This window comes from Hylobates moloch, unplaced genomic scaffold (genome assembly GCF_009828535.3).
Source record: "Hylobates moloch isolate HMO894 unplaced genomic scaffold, HMol_V3 SCAFFOLD_14, whole genome shotgun sequence".
NCBI classification, from domain to species: domain Eukaryota; kingdom Metazoa; phylum Chordata; class Mammalia; order Primates; family Hylobatidae; genus Hylobates; species Hylobates moloch.
Genome location: NW_026652289.1, coordinates 94,290,521 through 94,315,893, shown reverse-complemented (window position 1 = coordinate 94,315,893; position 25,373 = coordinate 94,290,521). Strand labels below are relative to the sequence as shown.

The following is a 25,373-nucleotide window of genomic DNA, read 5'->3' as shown; positions in this document are numbered from 1 at the left end:
TTCTTCTGCTCTTCAATTTGCCTGCAACACTCTTCCTATTGCTAACCCAGTTTTGCTCATGCTTTGAGTTCTTCCCAGGCTGAAGATAAGAGTGTGTAGGAAGACAGGGACCAGAAAAAGGGAGGGAGCAGCCAAAAAAGCTGCAGCCACTCCAGCTTGGGAAGGCAGATCTAAGACATTTTGGGGCTGGGGCCTGGGGTCTGGGATCCAGGGAGGGATAGTTGCTAAAAGGAAAGTGTCTTTTAGCATCTTGAAGCCCTTCCTCCATTTCTCATGTAAATTAATCTTTCATTCAACAAGTGTTTACTGAGCATTACTACGTGCCAGGCAGGCGTTAGATGCTGGAGATACAGCTATGGAGCCTTGTCCTAAAGGAGTTTGTGGAATAATGGGGAAATAGCCAATATAATAGAAAAATGTATTCTAGAGTGATAGGGGCTGTCACATGGGCAGTGCCAGGTTCTACGGGAACACACAGGAAGTGCTCCTCCTATCTCTGATTTGGGGAGGTCAGAGAAGGCCTCCTAAAGGAAACGATATATGAGTTGACATTGGACAGATGAATAGGAGCTAGTCTGATAAAGGGAGTGGAGACAGATGGCTACAGGCAGAGGGAAGAGCATGTGTGAAGGCCCCCAAATGGAAAGAAGCTGAGTTGTATATTTCTGGAGTGCAGACATGAGGAGGTGCAGGGAAGCATGGGAGCGGGGAAGGAGAGTGATGAGGAAACAGGCTGGAAAGATGAGCAGGGATAAGTCGCAGAAGGTCCTAGGAGTCATGTTACAGTTTTTTTGCTGAGGCCAACAAGAGGTGTTTACAGGGTTTTTAGCAGGGGTCTGACATGATGCCATTCGCGTTTATAATGATAACTCTGGCTTTGATGTGGAGACTGGTCTGCAGGTGGCCAAGCCTGGAACAAGGGAGGAACTTGGAGAGCAAGCACTGGTCAGCAGGTGTGTCCTGGAGATAACCCACTGCCTGCGGCTGGGGTGGGGGAGTAGAGAGGCGGGGCTAGGAGGGATGGTCTTGGGCAGCCTTGCTGGCAGCTGGTTGAAGGTGTGGAGGGAGCAACATGGGAGTTACCGACGGGGTCGTATTTGATGACCTAGCCTTGCTTTTAGCAACACCCGGCAGCGACACCCCTATGTCCTCGCTTGGATTCGTAAGTTTTAGTAACCTGGCCCCTAGAAAACACTGGGTCCTGCAAAGTATCAGTGACCCTATTTGTTAGGCATACCCCAGGGGCCAGAAAAGGAAGAAATGATGGTCTCAGGCCTTTTAGACTTCTCGGGGATTTGTAGTGGAGCAGTGCGTGTTGGTGAACTTCCTCTGCAACCTCTTTTCTTGTAACTACTAAGCCATAAGTGGTGTTCTTCCCCTTCTCTGGTCACCATATGACTGACCAACTTCTTCTTTATGTATGTTGGCCGCATCCTGCCACACCACTTTCCTGAGCAGGAAGCAAACCAGTCATTTGTTTTTTCTAACTGAAAGAGCATGTGGTCAGTACCTCTGCCTGCGCTGTCATGTGTTTGCGAAGGTGCATTTATTTCTGTGGTCTTTTGGGTTTTGAATGTTTGAAATCGCTTGTTTGCTCCTTCATTTATCATTCTAAATCTCTAAGAGTTTACAATGTGAAGGAAATTAGACCACATGTAGGGAAAAAATGAAATATAATAATGATATTATTCTTGTTTTAAAAAAATAACTGCCTGGAGAAGACTACGTACATGAGAATAAATCGAGGAAAAGTTTTGGATTGCATTTTGTTTCTCTAGAGCCTGGGCAATAATTTCCTCTCACACATAGCTCTTGAAGTTCAGTTGTGGTTCTCAGCTGTGGCTTGTGAAAGAATCACCTATGGCACTTACAGGCAGATTCGGAACTTCACCCCTGAGATATTCTGATTCACAGGATTTGAGATATATTTGACTCAATTTTAATGCCAAATTGAGTGGCGCATTTGTGCTTACCTTGAGTTGTCTCATATGGCCTTTAAAATACAAATAGATTATTTTTGTACAGGATTATTCTTATCTGGCTGGACTAAAGCCTGATAAATTAAATCTGTTGTTCTTTCCTGTGTCAGTGACCTCCTAGTTATCTAGATTTGTCTAGGAAGAAAGTTAAAGGAGGTAAATTTATAGTTATTGTGCATTTTTCAGATACTAATATTGCATACTTCTGTTTTCTTAGGTAGGCCACCTATTGAGACCTGGTGAAAGATCAAGTATAATAATGTTCTTCAGTGAAAACAAATTGTGTGGTAAGTTCTGAGTTCTTCCAATGATGCAAAGTGATATTTTAAAAATATAATTTTAATTTTTTCATGGAAGTTTAAATTATATATAAAAAGCACACAGGTCTAGGTGTTCAGCTCAATGAACTTTGACGATTATATACGCCCATGTAACTACAAAGGGTGTATAAAACAAGATATAGAACATTGATTTCTATCACCCCAGGAAGTTCCCTTGTGCTCCTTTTCATTCATTCTTTCTACACTCACTGTGACCATCTTTTGATTTCTGTCAGATCAGTTTTACCTACTTTTGAAATGAATATAAATGAAATCATACAGTATGTGTTCTTTCGTATTGCTGCTTTTGCTCAGCATAAGGTTTTTGACATATACCTATACAGTTGCATGTATTAATAGTTCTTCATTTTAAATTTCAAAGCAGTGTTCCATTGTGTGAACACACCAACATTTAAAACAGAGTTCATATAGTTAGAAATAATTTTGGTCATGATAGCAGAAAACACACTTTGTTTTTTAGGTTGAGTAATTAATAGTATCATTAACACTTTTCAGTTTACTGAATCCAACTTCTTTAATATGGCATCCACACCAGAGAGTGTTGATTTTCTCTTTTGCCTCTAGTTAGTCAGTGACAGCTTATTATGTAATTTTTCCTTGAGTGGACATGTGTCCAACCTATTATGGCTGTTTTCTTTATTTTTGACCATAGACTCTTTAGAGACTAAAGGCTGGATTAGAGTTTACATAGTGCCCTGTCCCTCCTTCCAATATCATCCCTGATAGGTGGTTAACCTACTTCCGTAGGTAATTATATCATGATGCACTTCATTCTCTTGTTGGATACTTATTCATTGCAACATTTAGTCTCATAAGGAGCTGAACTCTGTCTCAATGTGGTTTCCACCCACAGGCCATTAATTATGCCCTCTGGGGCAATATATTCATATTCCCAATGCTAATCAGTAGTCTAGAATTATTACCACCCATTTTTTTTCCAGTAAAATGATTTATTTATGTATAATCTTATAGTGTAAAAATAAGATTAACTGGCTTTAACACAAACAAGTTTTAAACAGGACCCAGTGTTGCAAAGTTTTGATGTGTTCTAACATGATCTGAGATCCAGGTCTCATTCTCTTAAACAGTAATTCATATGTATATGTATATATTAATGCATATATGTAAAAGTAGGAAATTTTTGGAAATAAAAATAAGAAAGCATAAGTCGCTGTAATCATGCCACCTAGAGATAACTGCTTGAGGTTGCTGTGTTGCACAACTTTACAGGGCTCTAATTATGGTGACCTCTATTAATGTATTTGTGTATATCGATCCAAATATATATCCCCAAATGGAATTATCCTATACATTATTTTGAAACCTCCTCTTTAAACTTAGAATTATAATCACAGACACCTTTAATGTCTTTAAACATTTCTCAGTAACATTATTCTTATTTACATTTCCCCTAACTTTTAATTTTGAAAATGTTGAATTTTACAGAATTGAAAGAATGATATGATGAACACTCATAAACCCTTCACCTTAATTCTACAATTATTACTGTTTTGCCACATGTGCTTCCTTACTGTCTCTTTTTCTATACAAACACATGCCCTCCTATGTACAAACACACACATGGTTTTTTTTTTTTTTTTCCAAATTTCAATAGGTTTTTGGGGAACAGGTAGTGTTTGGTTACATGAGTAAGTTCTTTAGTGGTGATTTCTGAGATTTGGTGTACACATCACCTGAGCAGTATACACTGTTTCCTATTTGTAGTCTTTTTTCCCTCACTCCCCCTCCCACCCTTTCCCCCAAGTCCCCAAAATCCATTGTATCATTATTATGCCTTTGCATCCTCATAGCTTAGCTCCCACTTATGGGTGAGGACATATGATGTTTGGTTTTCCATTCCTGAGTTACTTCACTTAGAATAATGGTCTCCAGTTCCATCCAGGTTGCTGCAAATGCCATTATTTCATTCATTCTTATGGCTGAGTAGTATTTCATAGTGTATATATGGGTGTGTGTGTGTGTATATATATATGTATATTTATATATATATACACATATATATATATATATACACATATATATATACACATATATATATATATATATTTGCCGCATTTTCTTTATCTGCTTGTTGATTGATGGGCATTTGGGCTGCTTCCACATTTTTGCAATTGCGAATTGTGCTGCTATAAACATGCGTGTGCAAGTGCTTTTTTTTTGTATAATGACTTCTCTTCCTCTGGGAAGATACCCAGGAATGGGATTGCTGGGTCAAATGGTAGATCTACTTTTAGTTCTTTAAGGAATCTTCACACTGTTTTCCATAATGGTTGTACTAGATTACATTCCCACCAACAGTGTAAAAGTATTTCCTTTTTACCACGTCGACATCAACACGTATTATTTTTTGATTATGGCCTTTCTTGCAGGAGGGAGGTGGTATCACATTGTGGTTTTAATTTGCATTTCCCTGATAATTAGTGATGTTGAGCATTTTTTCATATATTTGTTGGCCATTTGTATAACCTCTTTTGAGAATTGTCTATTCATGTTCTTAGGCCACTTTTTGATGGGATCCGCTTGTTTTTTTTCTTGCTGATTTGTTTGAGTTCCTTGTAGATTCTGGATATTAGTCTTTTGTCGGATGTATAGATTGGGAAGATTTTTCTCCTACACTGTGGGTTGTCTATTGGCTGATTATTTCTTTTGCTGTGCAGAAGCTTTTTAGTTTAATGAAGTACCATTTATTTATGTTTGTTTTTGTTGCATTTGCTGTTGGGTTCTTGGTCATGAAATCTTTGCCTAAGCCAATGTCTAGAAGGGTTTTTCTGATGTTATCTTCTATAATTTTTATAGTTTCAGGTCTTAGATTTAAGTCTTTGATTCATCTTGAGTTGATTTTTATATAAGGCGAGAGATGAGAATCCAGTTTCCTTCTTCCACATGTGGCTTGCCAGTTATCCCAGCACCATTTGTTAAATCGGGTACCCTTTCCCCCGTTGATGATTTTGTTTGATTTGTTGAAGATCAGTTGACTGTAAATATTTAGCTTTATTTCTGGGTTCTCTATTCTGGTGCGTTGGTCTACGTGCCTGTTTTTATACCAGTATTATGCTGTTTTGGTGACTAGGGCCTTATAGTATAGTTTGAAGTCAGGTAATGTAATGCTTCTAGATTTGTTCTTTTTGCTTAGTCTTGCTTTGGCTATGTGGGCTCTTTTTGGTTCCACATGAATTTTAGGATTGTTTTTTCTAGTTCTGTGAAAAATGATGGTGGTATTTTGATGGGAATTGCATTGAATTTGTAGATTGCTTTTGGCAGTATAGTCATTTTCACAATATTGATTCTACCCATCCATGAGCATTTGTTTCCATTTGTTTGTGTCATCTATGATTTCTTTCAGCAGTGTTTTATAGTCTTCCTTGTAGAGGTCTTTCACCTCCTTGGTTAAGTATATTCCTAAGTATCTTTTTTATGGCTATGATAAAAGGGTTTAAGTTCTTTATTTGATTCTCGGCTTGGTTGCTGTTGGTGTATAGCAGGGCTACTGATTTGTGTATATTAATTTTGTATCCTGAAACTGCTGAATTCATTTACCATTTCTAGGAGCTTTTTGGAAGAGGCTTTAGGGTTTTCTAGGTGTATGATCATGTCATCAGCAAAGAGCAACAGTTTGACTTCCACTTTACTGATTTGGATGCCCTTTATTTCTTTCTCTTGTCTGATTGTTCTGGCTAGGACTTCCAGTACTGTGTTGAATAGAAGTGGTGAAAATGCTCATCCTTGTCTTGTTCCAGTTCTCAGGGGGAATGCTTTCAACTTTTCCCTGTTCAGTATAATGTTGGTTGTGGGTTTGTCATAGATGGCTTTTATTAACTTAAGGTATGTCCCTTCTATGCTGATTTTGCTGAGGGTTTTAATCATAAAGGGATGCTGGATTTTGTCAAATACTTTTTCTGCATCTATTGAGATGATCATGTGATTTTTGTTTTTTAATTCTGTTTATGTGGTATATCACGTTTATTGACTTGTGTATGTTAAACCATCCCTGCATCCCTGGTGTGAAACTCACTTGATTATGGTGAACAATCTTTTTGATATGTTGTTGGATTTGGTTAGCTGGTATTTTGTTGAGGAGTTTTGCATCTATGTTCATAAAGGATACTGTTCTGTAGTTTTTTGTTTTTTTTTTGTTAAGTCCATCCCTGGTTTTGGTATTAGGGTAATACTGGTTTCATAGAATGACTTAGGGAGGATTCTCTCTTTGTCTATCTTGTGGAATAGTGTCAAAAGGATTGGTACCAATTCATTGAATGTCTGATAGAATTCATTTTTGAATCCATATGATCCTGGACTTTTTTGTTGTTGGCAACTTTTAAATTACCATTTCAATCTCACTGCTTGTTACTGGTCTGTCCAGAGTTTCTATTTGTTCCTGGTTTAATCTAGGAGGGTTGTATATTTCCAGGAATTTATCCACCTCCTTTAGGTTTTCTAGTTTATGAGCGTAAAGGTGTTCATAGTGGCCTTGAATGATCTTTTGTATTTCTGTGGTATTGGTTGTAATATCTCCTGTTTCATTTCTAATTGAGCTTATTTGGATCTTCTCTCCTCTTTTCTTGGTTAATCTCACTAGTGGTCTATCAATTTTATTTATCTTTTCAAAGAATCAGCTTTTTGTTTCTTTTGTCTTTTGTGTGTTTTTTTTTTGTTGTTTCAAATTCATTTAATGTGCTCTGATCTTGGTTATTTCTTTTCTTCTGCTGGGTTTGGGTTTGGTTTGTTCTTCTTTCTCTAGTTCCTTGAGATGTGACCTTAGATTGTCTATTTGTGCTCTTTCAGACTTTTTGATGTAGGCATTTAATGCTATGAAGTTTCCTCTTATCACCACTTTTGCTGTATCCCAGAGATTTTGTTAGGTTGTGTCACTATTATTGTTCAGTTTGAAGAATTTTTAAATTTCCATCTTGATTTCATTGTTGACTCAATGATCATTCAGGAGCAGGTTATTTAATTTCCATTTATTTGCATGGTTTTAAGAGTTCCTTTTGGAGTCGATTTCCAATTTTATTCCACTGTGGTTTAAGAGAGTACTTGCTATAATTTCAATTTTCTTAAATTTGTTGAGACTTGTTTTGTGGACTTTCATATGGTCTATTTTGGAGAATATTCCATGTGCTGATGAATAGAATGTGTATTCTGCATTTGTTGGGTAGAATGTTCTGTAAATATCTGTTAAGTCCATCTGTTTTAGGGTATAGTTTAAGTTCATCGTTTCCTTGTTGACTTTCTGTCTTGATTGCCCGTCTAGTGCTGTTAGTGGAGTATTGAAGTTTCCCACTATTATTGTGTTGCTGTCTATCTTGTTTCTTAGGTCTAGTAGTAATTGTTTTATAAATTTGGGAGCTCCAGTGTTAGGTGCATATATATTTTACATTGTGATAATTTCCTGTTGGACTAGTCCTTTTATCATTATATAATTTCCCTCTTTGTCTTTTTTAACTGCTGTTGCTTTAAGGTTTGTTTTGTCTGTTATGAGAATAGCGACTCCTGCTCGCTTTTGTTGTCCACGTGCATAGATATCTTTTTCCACCCCATTTGCCTTAAGTTTATGTGAATCTTTATGACACACAGGTTTCTGTTGTTTTTGTCACATGTTGTAGACATCGTGACGCTTACCCCAAATACTTCAGCACACATCCCCTAAGAACAAGGACATTCTCCTGCATACCTACATTATCATCACCATACCTGAGAAATGTCACATTGATAAATAGCATATATCCCATTTTTCACTTTCCTCAATGGTCCCTAGTACATTTCATCTCTTAGAATTGGCTTTAATTTTTGGTACAGTATCCAATCAATGTTCATAAACTGAATTTGGCTAATTCCTTTGTTTTCTTTTAAATTTAAAATAATTTTTCATTATTTTGAATTTTGGGAAAGTCTAGTCTAACCATTTTATTGAATATTCTAGCATGGTTTAATTTCTTCTAAAGTAATTTGGGTTAAACATTTTTGGCACAAATACTATGTACATAATATTTGTTTTTTAATGAACAATTCATTAATTAGTTAATTGACAGTTTTTTGATGAGGAATGGAACTTGTTAATCCTCCTCACACAGAACTTCATTTTACAGACAAATAGTAATTGCTATGTAATGAGTCTAAGTTTTGGCTCTGTAACTGTGTCTGCATTCACTTCCTGACAGTGACTGGCAGAGAAAGCTGAGGCCAGTCACTTCTTCTTGGACTTGTTACAATGGCCCATGACCTGCAAGACTGACATGTGATGAAATGATCACCATCATTTGTATCATCATGAGTGGGACTGACACATCGTTAGATGATATCAGTTTCTGTAGATCTGGCAATAGCCTGGAGAGCTTTTTATTTTAACCTAAAACATGCATTCATTTATTTAGTCACTCCACAAACATTTTTGAGTCCTTATAATTTGGGAGGTAGCAACAACCTTGACTTCAAATGGCTTTTTACAATTCAATAAAATATATGTATTCTCACACAATTTTTAAGTTTATGGTAGCAAGGATAACTTAAAATAGTTTATTGAACATCACTATAAGTGGTATATTTGCCTATAAGGGTATATTTGCCTACAAGTGGTATCTTTGCCAGAGGGGCACAGACTGGAGATCTTCTAATCAGCCTGGAGTTGTCAGAGGGAAAAATCATGCAGAGATGATATTTTATCTCAGTGAGAAAGTTCATGTCTGCAGCTTTTAATAAAGGTGCACTTACATTTGTTTGCACTTTCACAACATTATTGGGAAGGGTAGGACATTGATGATGTGTGGGAAAATATGACAAGCCAGCCATGGGTCTTGTGGGGAAATAACAATTTTCTCCCAGATATGCTTTATTCTTTATTATCTCCATATTCAGATGTCTTGCATTCTTTTTCTTTTTTTTTTTTTTTTTTGATATGGAGTTTTGCTTTCGTTGCCCAGGCTGGAGTGCAATGGTGCGATCTTGGCTCACCGCAACCTCCGCCTCCTGGGTTCAAGCAATTCTCCTGCCTCAGCCTCCTAAGTAGCTGGGATTACAGGCATGCACCACCACGCTCGGCTAATTTTATATTTTTAGTAGAGATGGGGTTTCTCCATGTTGAGGCTGGTCTTGAACTCCTGACCTCAGGTGATCCGCCTGCCTCAGCCTCCCAAAGTGCTGGGATTACAGGTGTGAGCCACCGTGCCCGGCATGTCTTGCATTCTTTAAGATGTAAAAAGGTCCAGCCCCTTGACTCAAATGTTTAAAACATTATGATTACAGTCTATTTTCTGTTTGTTCTTTGAAATTCACTCTTTCCTTATAGCTTGTATGAAAGGCCCAAAGACAAATTGTTTTAAAGTGTACAAGTGACAGGGTGCAGTGGCTCATACCTGCAATCTCAGCACTTTGGGAGGCTGAGGTAGGAGGATCGCTTGAGGTCAGGAGTTTTAGACCAGAGTGGGCCACACAATGAGACCCCTGTCTCTACCAAAAATTTAAAAAGTAGCCAGGCATGGTGGCACATGCCTGTAGTTCCAGCTCCTTGGGGGACTGAGGTGGGAGGATCACATGGGCCCAGGAGATTGAGGCTTCAGTGAGCCTGACTGTGCTACTGCACTCCTGCCTGAGTGACAGACTGAGACCTAGTCTCTAAAAAAAAAAAAAAGAAAAGAAAAAAAATTGTACACGTGCTTTTCCGCAATCAGGAAGAATGTCGTTTATGAGTAAAATACCTAATTCAGATCTCATTAGTTTAGAAATATGGGAAGCAAAAGAAGTACATAATTAGAGGCCTTCTTTAAACCAGCTTAGCTGTTCTTTATTCCAAAATGTGGGGGTTGTGGAGCCAGAACACTTTACTGCCTTAGTAATGTTTATGGGGTGTAGGGTAGGATGAATCCGATTAGGACCGTGTATGTCTTCTGTGGGCCCTAGGCACTTCTGCCTTTGTGGGTCCCTTCCTGCATAAAAACATATGAAAAATTATGTTTGATGAATATGTCAGTATAAAGACAAATATAATCCAGGCTAGATTCATTATTATGTATCCATTACTATTATATTCATTTTTCCTCTGATTTTAAAATAAATGAAAATTGAAACGGTTTTGTGGGCTCTTGAAAATATCATGGGCCCTAGGCACTCTGCCTACTATGCCTCATGGATAAGTCAGCCTTGAATCAGATATACATATTGGGGTGAAATAGCCTTCCAGAGAGCAACTCTGTGTATCTTGGGGAGGAGAGAGCGAGACAGCTTCTTATGCTTATTTTTGTGAATCTACATATAGAAAGTAGTTAAATATGCTTTTAGGGGGAGTAGTCCTTTCAAGTTATTATTGCCACTGTAAGTTTAAAAACCATGTGGTAGACTGGGCTTGGTGGCTCATGCCTGTTATTCTAGTGCTTTGGGAAGCTGAGGTGGGAGGATCACTTGAGGCCAGGAGTTTGAGACCAGCCTGGGCCACATAGCAATACTCTGTCTCTACAAAAAATTAAAAATTAGCTGGGCATGGTGCCATGGTTCTGTACTACTCAGGAGACTGAGGTGGGAGGATAGCTTGAGCCCAGGAGGTCAAGGTTGCAGTGAGCCGTGATTGTGCCATTGTACTCCAGCCTGTCTGACAGAGCGAGACCCTATCTAAAAAAAAAAAAAAAAAATCACCTGACAATACAGAACTGTATGGTACTTATGTATTTTCATGACACAACCAAAATCTTTAATTTTTTCATGCCAACTTACACATACTATTAGAGTTTAGGTGGCTGTGACATAACAGATCAATAGCATAAGAATTTACTGGGTTTGGCCAGATTGGGTATTATGGGTTTACAAGGCTCTGTTAATATTCTGTAATTGTCCTTTGTGAACACAATTGTTGCATGACAGAAACAACATGAGTCAGAAGTGATAGGAGTGAACCTGGTTCTACTTACCAGGCATTTGTATTCAAATCCTCTGAGCCTCAATTTTCACATTTGTAAAATGGGACTAATGTTTACCTCTGAAGGTTACTGTGAGCATGAACGTAAAATGAAATATTATATGTGAAGTAACTCATAAATTATAAAAGCACTATGTAAATGTTAGACAGTACTGAATTCATAGATATGATACAGTTCACTGATTTCTAGGTTTTTCTCCTGAAAACTCCTAATTTCTAAGTTTTACAAAAACACTTTTGTCCAGTTTTATGGCTGACATGAGCATTATATACACAGGTGGGTTTCCTGTTCACTGAGGTGACTTGTATGGGGCTCTGATTTCCAAGAGGACATGCTGGAAGCCTCTTCTGTACCCTTTGGGATTCTTTCAAAGGGTTGTTTACTTATGGTGACTCTCTAGAGGCCTGCCAGTGTGGTGCAAATGACAGTGGTCAATTGCTCTGGTTGAAGTTTATATACCTGCTTCTCAGGCATTTACAACGACTTCTCTTACAATCAATGTTGCATTATCACATCTGTTTAATAAACTAACAGGCCGTAATAGGACCTAGGGGTCATGGAGGTTCAATGCCAACAGCATTTTGGAAAGTATTGTTTTCGGTCTGCAGTTGGGGAATAAAGTCTGTATTTTTTTTTTTTTTTTGTATAATTAGCTTACATAGCACCATAAACATTGCTTTGAGCATATATTATTTAGCAGGTAATGTGCTTGTCCTTTGATAGAGGGTGATAAAAAGGATGAATAAGACATGGAACCTACCCTTATAGGTACCTTATCAATGCATATAAAAGTGTTTTTATTTGTATTAGTTTATATGTTTAAAGAGTGTTATTTGTTACTGGGTTCATCTCTTATGGAACAATAAATCCAAAAGCTGTTTTCTCAAGTAGATTTTCAGTTACACTTGTGAAGGAATTAGTTTTTGTTTGAATTTGCATTTCATCTACCATAATAATTTATTTTAAATTGGATCATGTTTTAAAAAGTCATCTATTTTCTTAGTTTGATTGAATGAGGCTGTTGAAATGAAGTACCACATGGTGCTGGCCAGCGAGTGACATACATGAGACAGTGCTGGCTTCACAAAAGCCCTCTCATAACTTTGGGGTTCTGTTTCCTAATGAGTTCTCTTCTATGTTTTAATAACTTTCTGGTGTCCAGAGAGAAAGGGCATGGGAAATTATCTTTGGTTCCACTAGAGATGAGAGAGAAACACCTAATCTCTTCCATTTCACTATACTAAAATTCTGTGCAGAAAGATGCTTGAAATTATTGTAGAGACTGAATCTTTGCTGCTTGTTATGAATATTGCAGGGCATAAGCCTTCCATTCGTAGGTTTATCAGCTTTTATGATTGGGAGCGATAGGGAGGCAGCATTGCAGTCCTTAGTCCCAGGTGTGGTCTAGAATTTATCCTGTATTTAAGTCACTTTGGAATAGAAGTTTTTTTTCTCAGACAGGATACACTGTATATTTTTAAATCTCCCATAGCCATAGTGCAGAGATATAAATAGAAGTAGAGATAAGAGATGTCTTCTGCCTTTCAAACTCTTCCCAAGTTCATGTGCTGCTTTAACTTCATTCACATAGAGCAGTCTGTTTTATTACTCAGGATATGGGCTAGGTTAGGATGCTGTCACAAACCACCAGTCACTGAGGACTTCCTAAAGAGAAGCCCCAGGGAGTGTTCCTCTCCACCACCCTTCCCTCACCTCTCTGTGGAATTAGGGGAGAGCAGCTATGGGTTGCATGACCCTCATGCGGATTTCTTCTTGCTTCTCAGGCTTCTCTGCCTCTGTCTCCTTCATTGCACCCCGGTGGTGGAATTTCCCCCTGGCTCAGTCTTTTGCACTTTTCTCTCTGTTCACTTTGTTCCTCAGAGAACTCCTCCTCTATCTTGGTTTCTTTTCATCTCTATGGAGATGACTTTTAAAACTATGGTGTTTATTGTGAAATCTTTTCTAAACAATATACGTTACTTCCAACTGTTGCTGATTTCGATCTAATAGTTTTATCAATATATCTTTAGATTGCATAGAATGAGAAAACCTGGGAATTAGAAGAATCTTCAAAGTCAGTTTTTCCAGCTTTATTTCTACTTTGACAATCTGTTTCTATAGCGCTGATGAATATTTTCCTTGAATATTGCTCTGACAAGTAGCTCAGATATCTAATTTGGGAGATGTCTAATTCTCTTTCTTTTTCTTTTTTTTTTTTTTTTTTTTTTAGAAACAGGGTCTCACTCTGTCACCCAGGCTGGAGTGCAGTGGTGATCATAGCTCACTACAGCCTCAAACTCTTGGGCTCGAATGATCCTCCCACTTCAGCCTCCCAATTAGCCAGGTCTACAAGTGTGCCACCACACGTGGCTAGTTTTTTAATTTTTTGTGAAGACAGGGTCTCATTATACTGTTCAGGTTTGTCCTGAAGGCCTGGCCTGAAGTAATCTTTCAGCCTGGGCCTCCTAAAGTGTTAGGATTACAGGCGTGAGCCACTGCACTCAACCTCATTATCTGTTTTGACAGTACATTCAACCATATGTTAACAGAATTTCAGATCCTTGCAAAGTTTACTTTCTGTTCTGAATTTTGGAATAACAGAGTATTTATTCTGCCATCTACCTTAAAAATAATCAAATATTTGAAGATGTCTCTCATTTTGCCACATGCTCTCTTTCTTTTGCTAACATTCTCTCTCTTTCAGTCTCTGATTTTTTGGGTAGACACCTGCAAATATCCTCTAGTATATGACATGGTTCATAGTTTTCAGACTCTCAGTTTCTTACCTATAATATGAGCTTCACCAGGGAAGGGCTGCTGTCTTTCTCATTTTTGACCCTGCAACATGTAGTATGGTGTGTGTCACTTTGTTCTAGAACCTGGACATCTATTGAGTAGATGTTTGAATGAACACATCATGGTCACAAAACGTTTTGATGCTCTAGGCTTCTCCAGTGGCTTCTATATTGCTTACAACTGGGTTCGGTTGAACCCAGTTTTCAAGATGTAGTCTGACTTAACTTGGAATGGAGTGGTACCAGATTCTGCTGATCTGGAATTTGGTTTCCATTAAGATAGTATTAGTAGATTTTGGGAATTTGTACTTATGGCTCACTGAGCTTGCAGTGAAGGCAGAAAAACCATGAAAGTGTCTTGAGTCAGGTGTTATGTTTCTGTATTTATTAAGTTGATGTAGAGTCATTGAATTAGTCAGGATTCTCTAGTAAAACAGAATGTATATGTGTATATACATATACACACACACACACATATATACAAATATGTATATATAATAATATACAATATATAATAATATAAAAATATATAAACACATATATGTGTATATATGTGTATATATATGTGTATATTTGTATATATGTGTGTATATACACCTATATTTGTATATTGGTGTATATATACATATATGTATGTGTCCAAATATATACATATATGGACATATGTATGCATTTATATATATTCATATATATAAATACTATATGGATTTGCCTCATATGATTATTGATGCTGAAAAGTCCTGATTTGCAGTTGACAAGCTGGAGACCCAGGAGAGCCAGTGGCATGATTTCAGTCCAAATGCCAGCAGGCTTGAGACCCAGGAAGAGCCAATGTTTTAGTTTGAGTCTGAAGGCAAGAAAAAACTGATGTCCCAGCTCAAAGGCGAGAGGAGTTCCTTCTACTCGGCCTTTTTGTTCTATTCAGGCCTTGAGCTGATTGGATGAATCCCACACACATTAGGGATGGTGATCTGCTTTACGCTGCCTACTGATTAAAATGTTCATCTCATCTAGAAAGAACCTCACAGACACACCAGAACTGTGCTTGACCAAATATCTGAGCACCCTGTAGCCCAGTCAAGTTGACACACAAAATTCACCCTCACAGACATACTTTAGTTTATCAAGATATTTTTGAATTTGTGTATTTCTCCTTTTGGTTTTTCAGGTTTTTCTTTATATATATTGAGGCTACATTATTGGATGCATACAAATTTAGAGTTGTTGTATAGTCCTGGAAGATCAATCTTTTGTTACTATGGGATGACTCTATTTATCTCTAGCCGTGCTTATTGTATTAAAGTTTAATCTATCTGATATGAGTATAATAATACCAGATTTCCTATGGTTAATGTTGCATGTTATATATTTTCACATTTTTTTTTACTTCAAACTCTTTAATATTTTTATATTTAAGATGCTGCATATAGAGGTTTAAAAAATCCAGTTTGATAAACTTTGGCTTTTAACTAGAATATTTAGTCTACTTACATCTAATATAGTTATTGCTATATTTGTATCAGTAGTAAAATACATCCATTATCTTAATATTTGTTGTTATTCATTGATTTTCTCATTGCCTTCTTTTGCATTAATCAAATATTTTTATTATTCTAGTTCCAACAACCTGTTAGCTTGGTAGTCATCATTCCCTTAAACTTCTTTTTGTGGTTACTCTGATTACAACATTTCTGTATAGTCGAATGAGTACTTTTACTACTTTATCAACAATATCATGCATTTAGAATATCTTAACTCTTTTAATCAAATTTTTATGCTATCATTACCATGTATTTAATTCTTGGTACATTTTAAAACCAGCAGTGCAACAGTAATAAATAACATGTATTATTGTCAGTACAGTAATTATTTGTGCAGATTTACCCAAAATCATTCTGGTATTTTTTATTTTTCTGCATTCTATCTAGAATAGTTTTTCTTCTCTCTTAAGACTTCCTTTTATTTTTTTTTTAAATGTGGGAATGCTGGTAATGAATTCTATCACTTTTTGTCAGTTAGAAAAAATATTTATTTTGGATTTACATTTGAATGTGAATATTTCCACTGGGTAGAGAATTCTATGTTGATACTCTTTTCATCTGGCACTTTAAAGATATCTTTCCATTGCATTCAGGCCTCCACTGACTTTTTTGAAAAGTAAAGTGACAATCTTATTATTACTTTTTTGAAGATGACATATCTTTTTCCTCTGGCTGCTTCAAAAACTTTGTCTTTGAGCAGTATTACTATTATGTGTCTAGATATAGTTTCTTTTTTTGTCCAGCTTGGGATTCTTAGAAATTCTTCATTTTGTAGTTTGATGTCTTTTGAAAGTTTTGGAAAATTCCCAGTCAGAATATCCTCAGATCATGTTTCTATCCCCTATTCTCTCTGTTCTCCTCAATGAGAATCCAGTTACACGTATGATAAACCTTTAACCGTATATATCTTTTTATGCTCTTTTCTGAAATTTTAAACTTTTCATCTCTCCATATGCAGTTTTCATATTTTCTACTGACCAGTTTCCAGCTTACTATTACCCTATGTTGCTGTTTCTAATTTTCTCTTCATTTGTTGAATTCTGAATTTACTATATATTCAAATTCTAGAGTTTTCATTTGTTTCTTTTACATATATTTCACTTCTTTAGTGAAATTCTCCATCTTGTTATCTTTTTAATGTACATGTTAATCAGTTAAAGTCCAAATCTAATAGTTCTAATATCTGGATCATCTGTTTTTATTTTCTATTTATTTCTTTTTGTTTTCAATAATTTGATATTATCTTCTGCCATAACCACTAATTTGTTATTGAATGCTAGATATTGTAAATGAAAAATTGTAGAGGATCTGGATAAGGTCTTCCTTCAGGAGGTAGCAGTTAGAGAAGGAGCAGATGGTCTTGATCCAATCAGGGACCGAGATACTTTTGAGGCTGAATTTCAATCTTTATAAGGTTTAGTATATTTTCATTGGTTTGTCCCATCAAATATAATCCTTTAGAAGTCAAATGAAAACTTAGTGTGTACCAAGACCTGTCTTCCCTGCCAGGCTCTGGACTCTAATTATTGTCTTTTCTCACTCTGGGCAGCTTAGGAATTAGCCAGTGTTTCAAGGGGAAAGGTACAGAATATCAGGTTTACTTTAATACATTTCTCTTTTCTTCTGGATCTTGGCTATTTAAATTCTGGCTGTTTTGTTGTTCCATGAGATCTTCAAGTAGCTGTGTATATTTCCTCTAGCATTTATAGTTATTCTTAGCAGGTGGGTTGGTCCTGACACAAGTTACTACATTATATAGGGAGCTGAAGTCACAAATTAATTTTTAAATAATCTGTTTTATGTTTATAAGAATACATTAAATATTAGTATTTTATAGTTATTAGATGATTATTTGAGTACATCAGGAAGATGTGTGAGTAAGAAATGAACAAAATGAATAATAAAGTTGAATAAGAAAATGGTCAATCAATATATTAATTAGTCTTCCCTGCTAGAATGAACTAAAGTTTAGTCAGGACGCATACACAAATGTAAATCTATTTGGAAATGCTTCAAACTACAGTGAAAAATAAAATGATTTAATACTTAAAATAACATTCTATGTTGGATACATTCATTGGGCTTAGAACATATTTCCAAATGCTTTTTTCTAACTCTGTGTTTCTTCATTATTTATGATATCCAAGTAAACAATCTAATTGTCATATTTTGGTTTTATAAAAAAAAGTTTAAGTAAAAAATTTCATCCATAGAATTATACTTTATTGTAAAATGCTTTTAAGTCCCTTCCATAGAACCATTATCACAGAACACCCCTTTGATCCAGTATTTGAGCCAGTATCTGACATACAGGGTAAGCACTTAATGAATGATATCTGTCATTGTATTTGGGCTGAGTATTGTCAGTCAATACTATTTGAATTAGAGTACCCCAGGGGACCTAGTTCTCATCTAATGTTGCTCTCACAATTTGTCCAAACGGAACTTCCTAGTATAAAAATAATTATAATTTTTAAATTTCTGGACTTAATTTTGAAATCTGGACTCTCTTTTGATGGCAGAATGAAATCTTAAAGCATGTGAGGTAATCACAAATGTGCTATTTTCTTTTTTTTAAAAGCACCTAAAAGAGAGCTAACGAAATATAATATTTTCTACGAATAAAAGTACTCTTAATAACTCAGAAATTAAAAGCCTACTGTGAATTGTAAATTTACCTTTTACGTGGTGAAAAAGCTAATTTAAACATCACATTTCAGGCCAAGTGAGGTGGCTCATACCTGTAATCCCCGTACTTTGGAAGACCAAGGCCAGAGAATCTTTTGAGCCCAGGAGTTTGAGACCAGCCCTGGTAACACAGGGAAATCCCATCTCTTAAAAAAAAAATCACATTTCAGTAATTTTGGCTAGTATGATCTTGTTTCACTGTAGTAGTGCTGATTGTCTTATGAAAAATAAAAAATATTGACTAGTCATTCATTCACTTTTTAAAAAACGAAACAGAAATGTATTCCTCACAGTTCTAGAGATGGTGAAATCCAATCAAGTGGTCAGCAGATTCAGTATCTGGTGAGGCTTGCTTCCTTGTTCATAGACAGCCATGTTTTTACTGTATCCTCACATGGCAGAAGGGATGAGGGAGCTTTCTGTGGTCCCTTTGACAGGGACGGCACTAATTTCATTTGTGAGGCCTCTGCCTTCATGACCTAATCACCTCCCAAGGTCCCACCTCTAAATTGCATCACATAGGGAATTAGATTTTTATTATTTTATTTTATTTAAGTTCTGGGATACATGTGCAGGATGTGCAGGTTTGTTACATAGGTAAGTGTGCGCCATGGTGGTTTGCTGTACCTATCAACCTGTCACCTAGGAATTAAGCCCAGCATGCATTAACTATTTTTCCTAATGCTCTCCCTCCCCCGGTTCCCCTATCTCACAGGCCCCAGTGTGTGTTCTTCCCCTCTCTGTGTCCCTGTGTTCTCACTGTTCAGCTCCCACTTATAAGTGAGAACATGCGATGTTTGGTTCTCTGTTCCTGTTTTAGTGTGCTGAGGATAATGGCTTCCAGCTCCATCCATGTCCCTGTACAGGACATAATCTCATTCCTTTTTATGGCTGCATAGTATTCCATGTTGTATATGTACCACATTTTCTTTATCCAGTCTATCATTGATGGGCATTTGGGTTGATTCTATGTCTTTGCCATTATGAATAGTGCTGCAGTGAACATACATGTGCATGTCTCTTTGTAATAGAATGATTTATATTCCTTTGGGTATATACCTAGTAATGGGATTGCTGGGGCAAATGGTATTTCTGCCCTTAGGTCTCTGAGGAATTGCCATACTGACTTCCACAATGGTTGAAGTAATTTATATTCCCACCAACAGTGTAAAAACATTCCTGTTTCTCGAGATCGCGCCATTGCACTCCAGCCTGGGAGACAGAGTGAGACTCTGTCTCAAAAAAAAAAGAAAGAAAGAAAAAGTTCCTGTTTCTCCACAGCCTCACTAGGATCTGTGGTTTCTTGACTTTTTAATAATTGCCATTCTGACTGATGTGAGATAGTATCTCACTGTGGTTTTTATTTGCATTTCTCTAATAATCAGTGATGTTGAGCCTTTTTTCATGTTTGTTGCCCACATAAATGTCTTCTTTTGAGAAGTTCATGTCCTTTGCCCACTTTTCAATAGGGTTGTTTGCTTTTTTCATGTAAATATGTTTAAGTTCCTTATAGATTCTGGATATTAGATCTTTGTCAGGTGGATAGATTGCAAAAATTTTTTCCCATTCTATAGGCTGTCTGTTCACTCTGATGATAGTTTATTTTGCTGTGCAGAAGCTCTTTAGCTTAATTAGATCCCATTTGTCAACTTTTACTTTTGTTGCAATTGCTTTTGACATTTTTGTCATGAAATCTTTGCCCATGCCTATGTCTTGAATGGTATTGCCTAGATTTTCTTTTAGGGTTTTTATAGTTTTGGGTTTTACATTTGAGTCTTTAATCCATCTTGAGTTAATTTTCGTATAAGGCATAAGGAAGGGGTCCAGTTTCAATCTTCTGCATATGGCTAGCCAGTTCTCCTAGCACCCTTTATTAAATAGGGAATCCTTTCCCCATTGCTTGTTTTTGTCAGGTAACCAAAACAGCATGGTACTGGTACAAAAACAGACACATAGACCAATGGAACAGAATAGAGAACTCAGAAATAAGACTGCACATCTACAGCCATCTGATCTTTGAGAAACCATTCATTCACTTATTGATTGATCTATCCATTCATCTATCTAGCCATCCATTCATCTATCCATCATTCTGTCCATTTCAGAAATATATACTGAACATTGATTATGTGCTAGACACCGTTCCAAAGGTTGCAGGTACAGTTGTGAACAAAACAGGTTTAAAGAAATAAAAAGCCCTCAACCTGCATGGAGCTCACATTCTGGTCGGGGGGCGGGGCAGAAAGACAATCAACAAAATAAATGAATAAATAATCTTCTACATTGGGTGGGAGTGTGCTGCAGTTTCAAAAAGGATAACCATGGAAGGCTGAATTAAGAAGACATATTTGATTGCAGATTTGAAAGAAGTGAGGTGGCAGCCATGTAGATATTTGAGCGATAAGCATGCCAGGCCCAGAGGGAACAGTAAGTGCAAAGGCCCTGAGATGAGAATGGCCCTGGTGTGGTCAAGGAATAAGAGGCCACTGAGGCTGGTGTTGAATGAATATGGGGGACAGTGGTTGTCAGGGCTGGACCGAGGGTTTTTTTTTTTTTTTTTTCTGTTTTTGTTTTTTTTAGAGGGAGTCTCGCTCTGTCACCCAGGCTGGAGTGCAGGGATGCAATCTCGGCTCATTGCAACTTCTGCCTCCCGGGTTCAAGCAATTCTTTCCAAGTAGCTGGGACTACAGATGCCCGCCATCACACCCAGATAATTGTATTTTTAGTAGAGATGTGGTTTCACCATGTTGGTCAGGCTGGTCTTGAGCTCCTGCTCAGGTGATCCACCCCCCTTGGCCTCCTAAAGTGCTGGGATTACAGGTGTGAGCCACCGTGCCCAGACTGGATCTAGGTTTTTTGAGGCCTTAAGCTAATATAAATACAAAATACAAAATCAGGTATAATAAAAAATATTGATTTAGAGTGAGAAAATCTCTATAAATTATAATTTTGGAAATTTGAAAAATACCCCAAACATCCCAAAATTCAGAAAAACAACACAATGTCTTCATTTTGCTGAATGTGCCTTTATAATATGTTTTCTTTATTTATTTTTGGCCTTTTATTTTTGATTGCCTCTCATATAACAATTATTTTGTTACAAAATTTTCTAAAGAGAGACTTAGATAATTCAGTTTTTCCTTTGGTATAGTTAATTAACATTAATTTAAGAATTATGGTAGCTTAGAAAAAATTTTCACCTTTGTGACTTCACAATGTCACATAAACATTTAGAATGGTCAACCTTGGAAAAACTTCCGCCAAGTTTCTTTCATATATGAACTGTTACAGATATACTTGCCATAAGTAGTGCTGCTATAAGTAGGTTTATGCTCTATAAGCACAGGAATTCTAATGCATTTTATTCTGTGAAATCCCCATGAAAAAAGAAAAATATGTTTATTATACTTACTAAGTATAATAAGCATATCATGTCATACATGTATGCATCAACTCCTAGTCAAAACAGAATTTATCACCGCTCAAGAATATGAGGAGTGTATGTATATATTATATATATTATATATCAAATATATAAACTAAAAAAAGGACTATGCAAATATATATTTGATATATTATATATAATATACATATACACTCCTCATATTCTTGAGTGGTGATAAATTCTGTTTTGACTAGGAGTCAAACAACAATATGATATGTTTATTATATATAATAAAATAATCTATATCATATATATAAAATGAAATATGTAATAAAATGTTTTACATATAGATACATATACATATACATATACATATACATATACATATACATATACATTTACTTGATACTCCTCGTACTCCTGATGGGAGATATATTCTCTTTTGACTAGGAGTTGTTGAATACTAAATCTTACACATATAATTTTACACGTCTGATGATTGGGAGAATTCTGCACAGGCTAACTTCTAGCTCTGTATTTCAAACCTCCAATCTCTTCCACAATCCACACACTTCTAGTGCCAGGTGCTTTAGGATGTGATCATGTTGCCATGTGACCTCGGGCCCTAGATTCTTATGTTACGGCACTGGGTGGATCTGCATTCCTGACCACCAATAACTGAACTCCATATAGAAGTAACTATGAATCACATAAATAGACTCCAGGAAACACAAACTCATGTAGTTGCACCTGATTGCCCCTTATCTGGCTCCCAGCAGTGCCATCTGATATGAGGCAAAGTGCGATGGAAGGAATGTTAAAGTGGAGGAGATGATGGTCTTAGCCCCCGTGGCTAAAATATTTGACTTTTATAAACTGAAAAAAAAAGGACTATGCAAACACATTTCTAGTGCTACTCCTTGGGATGAACTGTGCAAGTGAGGTGAGCTGAAGCTTGTTTAGCTTCATGGTAAGTTGGCCTCTGCTGGTGATGTGAGGCCAGGGAGGTAATGGGGTAGATGTGTAAAGATTAGGCAGGGCCCTGAAGGCCTTGGGAACAACTGGCTTCTGTGTCTTCAGATGAAGAGCTAGTGGATGGCCTTGAGTAGAAGAGAGAGATAAGACTTGCGGTAGGCAAAATAATACCGCTTGCCCCAGTGACGTCCCAGAACCTGTGAATACATTACCTTACAAGGCAAAAGGAACTTTGTGGATGTGCTTAAGTGAAGGGATCTTGAGGGTGGTGAGAATATCCTGAATGATGGAGGTAGGCCCAGTGTAACTGCAGGGATCCTTATCAGAGGGAGGCAGGAGGGTCAAGGTCAGAGAATGAGATGTGACAATGAAAGCAGAGGTTGGACTGTTGTGGGCCATGAGCCAAGAGATGTGGGCAGCTTTTAGAAGCTGGAAAGTCAAGAAACAGATTCTTCCCTAGGGTCTCTAGAAGGAACTCAGCCCTACTGACACCTTAATTTTAGCCCTGTAAGACCTTTTTCAGACTGCCGACTTTCGGAACTGTAAGATAATGTTTATGTTGTCTTATGCCACTAAATTCATGGTAATTTGTTAGAGCAGCAGTGGAAAACTGATAGAATTCTGAAAGGAGCATTCTGGCCGCTCGTTGAGAATAGATGGTAGGGCAAAGGGGCAGAAGCATTGAGACCAGAGGGGAGGCTATTGCAGTAGCCTGGGCAGCGGGGATGGTGGCTTAGACCAGGGTGTGTGCAGAGGAGGCCTGAGAAGTGGCGGATTCTGAACATTTACCACCTTTCTTTTCTGCCTCAAATCCTGGCCCCCTTGTATCTCTTTTTAAAGCCTTATTACCGGAATGTGTCATAAATAGGTAAATAAAGTGAGGCTCCTATTTTTTTGTTGGTCTTTTCACACTTGGACTGATATTAGAAGGAACAGCTGAGATGAGACTGTGGTGATGTCCTCTTTTAGTGTCCATATTTTTTACTCCGTCTTAGATGGCAGACTGCCTCCACCAAATTCCTTTTCATTACATACTGTGGTGTAGTTTGGGTCAGGTGCCCGGAAAAATAACCCTGCACACTCCATGGTTTGTATATGGCTACGTAAAGCTCCCTTCAGAAATGCCTGGGACAGGCAGGGATGCTTTTTGGCCACCTGTCTGGATGTGATGTTCCTTTCCTCCAGTTGCCGTGGCTCTCTGGCCTCTCTTCTGCGTCCTTGCTGTGCACATATCTGTGGGCATGAAACCACTTTGAAGGCAATCATTGTCTTGTTTGTCTTTGTTTTGTCTTTGCTGACTAGCTATTCTAGCTAGATGAGCAGCTCTATTAGCCTTGCTCAAACGAGCTCAATAAATATTTTTGGGATAAATCACTTTACCTTGGCTCTAGTAAATTTTATTTGCCATATGGATTCAGGGAGCTGAGATGCAGAAACCAATATGTATTAAAGAAACTCAGTTTATAGCCACATGCATCTTAAAATTACAAACACGAATTGAAAGCTTCCTGTGCAAGCCCTGAGGTATCAAGCAGAGAAGTGCTCTCTTCAGAGCTCTTTCTTGCCTGTCTTTCTTTTATGCCTGGAGTTGTTTCCTCTCATTTTATGATAGGAGGCTTTCTTGGCCAACCCTTAGGTGGCCAGCCTGTGTTTCACAGAGAAAAATTAAATGTCCTCTAGCTTCTAGACTCTTACAATCTTTGGGGCAGATGCTGATTTTTTTTTTTCTCTTTGAGTAGAGATGATACAGAAAGAAATGACTATTTCTCATCTGTAGAGAAAGCATTCTGTGTGGTCCAGTCCATAAAAATGCATTTTTTTTTGCTATAGATAATCAAATCGTAAAAGAGTATAGATAGAAAAGAACAGATTAGAACAGGCACATGTAAGAAAAGTTTCCAAGAAAGCAGTCAGTTTTGGACAGGAGTATTCTTAGCGAACTGCCCAAGGTCTCCAAGGAGAGAGGAAACACGCCCTACAGGAAGGCCTTCCCAGTGCAGCAGAGACCAACCCTGGAGATGATGAAGCATGGGAAGTCACTGGGCCACGAGGTTGTTTGGGATGGGGTGTGTGATTTGATGTACATCTGGAGTATTGCATTTGATGAGAGGGCTCTTCCCCCTCTCTTTGACCTTTGGACTAAGGCACACACCAATTTGCAGTTTCCCAGTCATCTATGCACTGTACCATCACCATCTCCTTATATCTAGAATCTTCTCCGAGCTTCTTTTATAAGGGAGGCAGTTCTGTGTTTGCATTCTGACTCTACTGCATAATCTTGCTAGGACTCTGTTTCTTCCCCTGTAAAGTAGGGCTGATAACAGTATGTACCTAATGGGATTGTTCTGAGGATTAATAAATAATGTGTGTGAAACACTTCATGTAGTATCTAGCTTGTATTAAATGCTCAATTAATGTTAGCTATTTCTATTATTATAATAAGTCTTAAATCTCTAGTCATGAATCTTTACTTATAGAAAGCTACATGCTGAGGGTTTATATGCAGATTTTATTAATTTTATGTGTAATTTGTATAATCCAGTTCATGTATCCTAGAACAGGAATGAATAATGAATTGGTAAAAATTTTACATTTCTTTGTGAAGCTATAGTGAGCCCTGGAAGGAATAAAGCTCTCAAATCAAATTTTCCAGCTATCTGGACCTGATGAGCAAATCGGCTCAGCCAAGAGAACAACAAACCCAAGGCCCTTTAGTATTTGTTTGAATCCCCTAACTTTGTTTCC

The 25,373-nt window shown here is 37.2% G+C and overlaps 1 protein-coding gene across 1 annotated transcript in view; it reads left to right on the top strand.

Moving 5' to 3' along the window:
- ATP8B4 (ATPase phospholipid transporting 8B4 (putative)) overlaps positions 1-25,373 on the top strand; it is a 261,101-nt gene that overhangs the window by 1,266 nt on the left and 234,462 nt on the right. The window contains exon 2 of the mRNA XM_032174818.2: positions 2,197-2,266. Coding sequence (XP_032030709.1) covers positions 2,239-2,266 — 28 coding nt within the window. The 5' untranslated portion in view covers positions 2,197-2,238. The remainder of the gene's footprint in view (positions 1-2,196; positions 2,267-25,373) is intronic.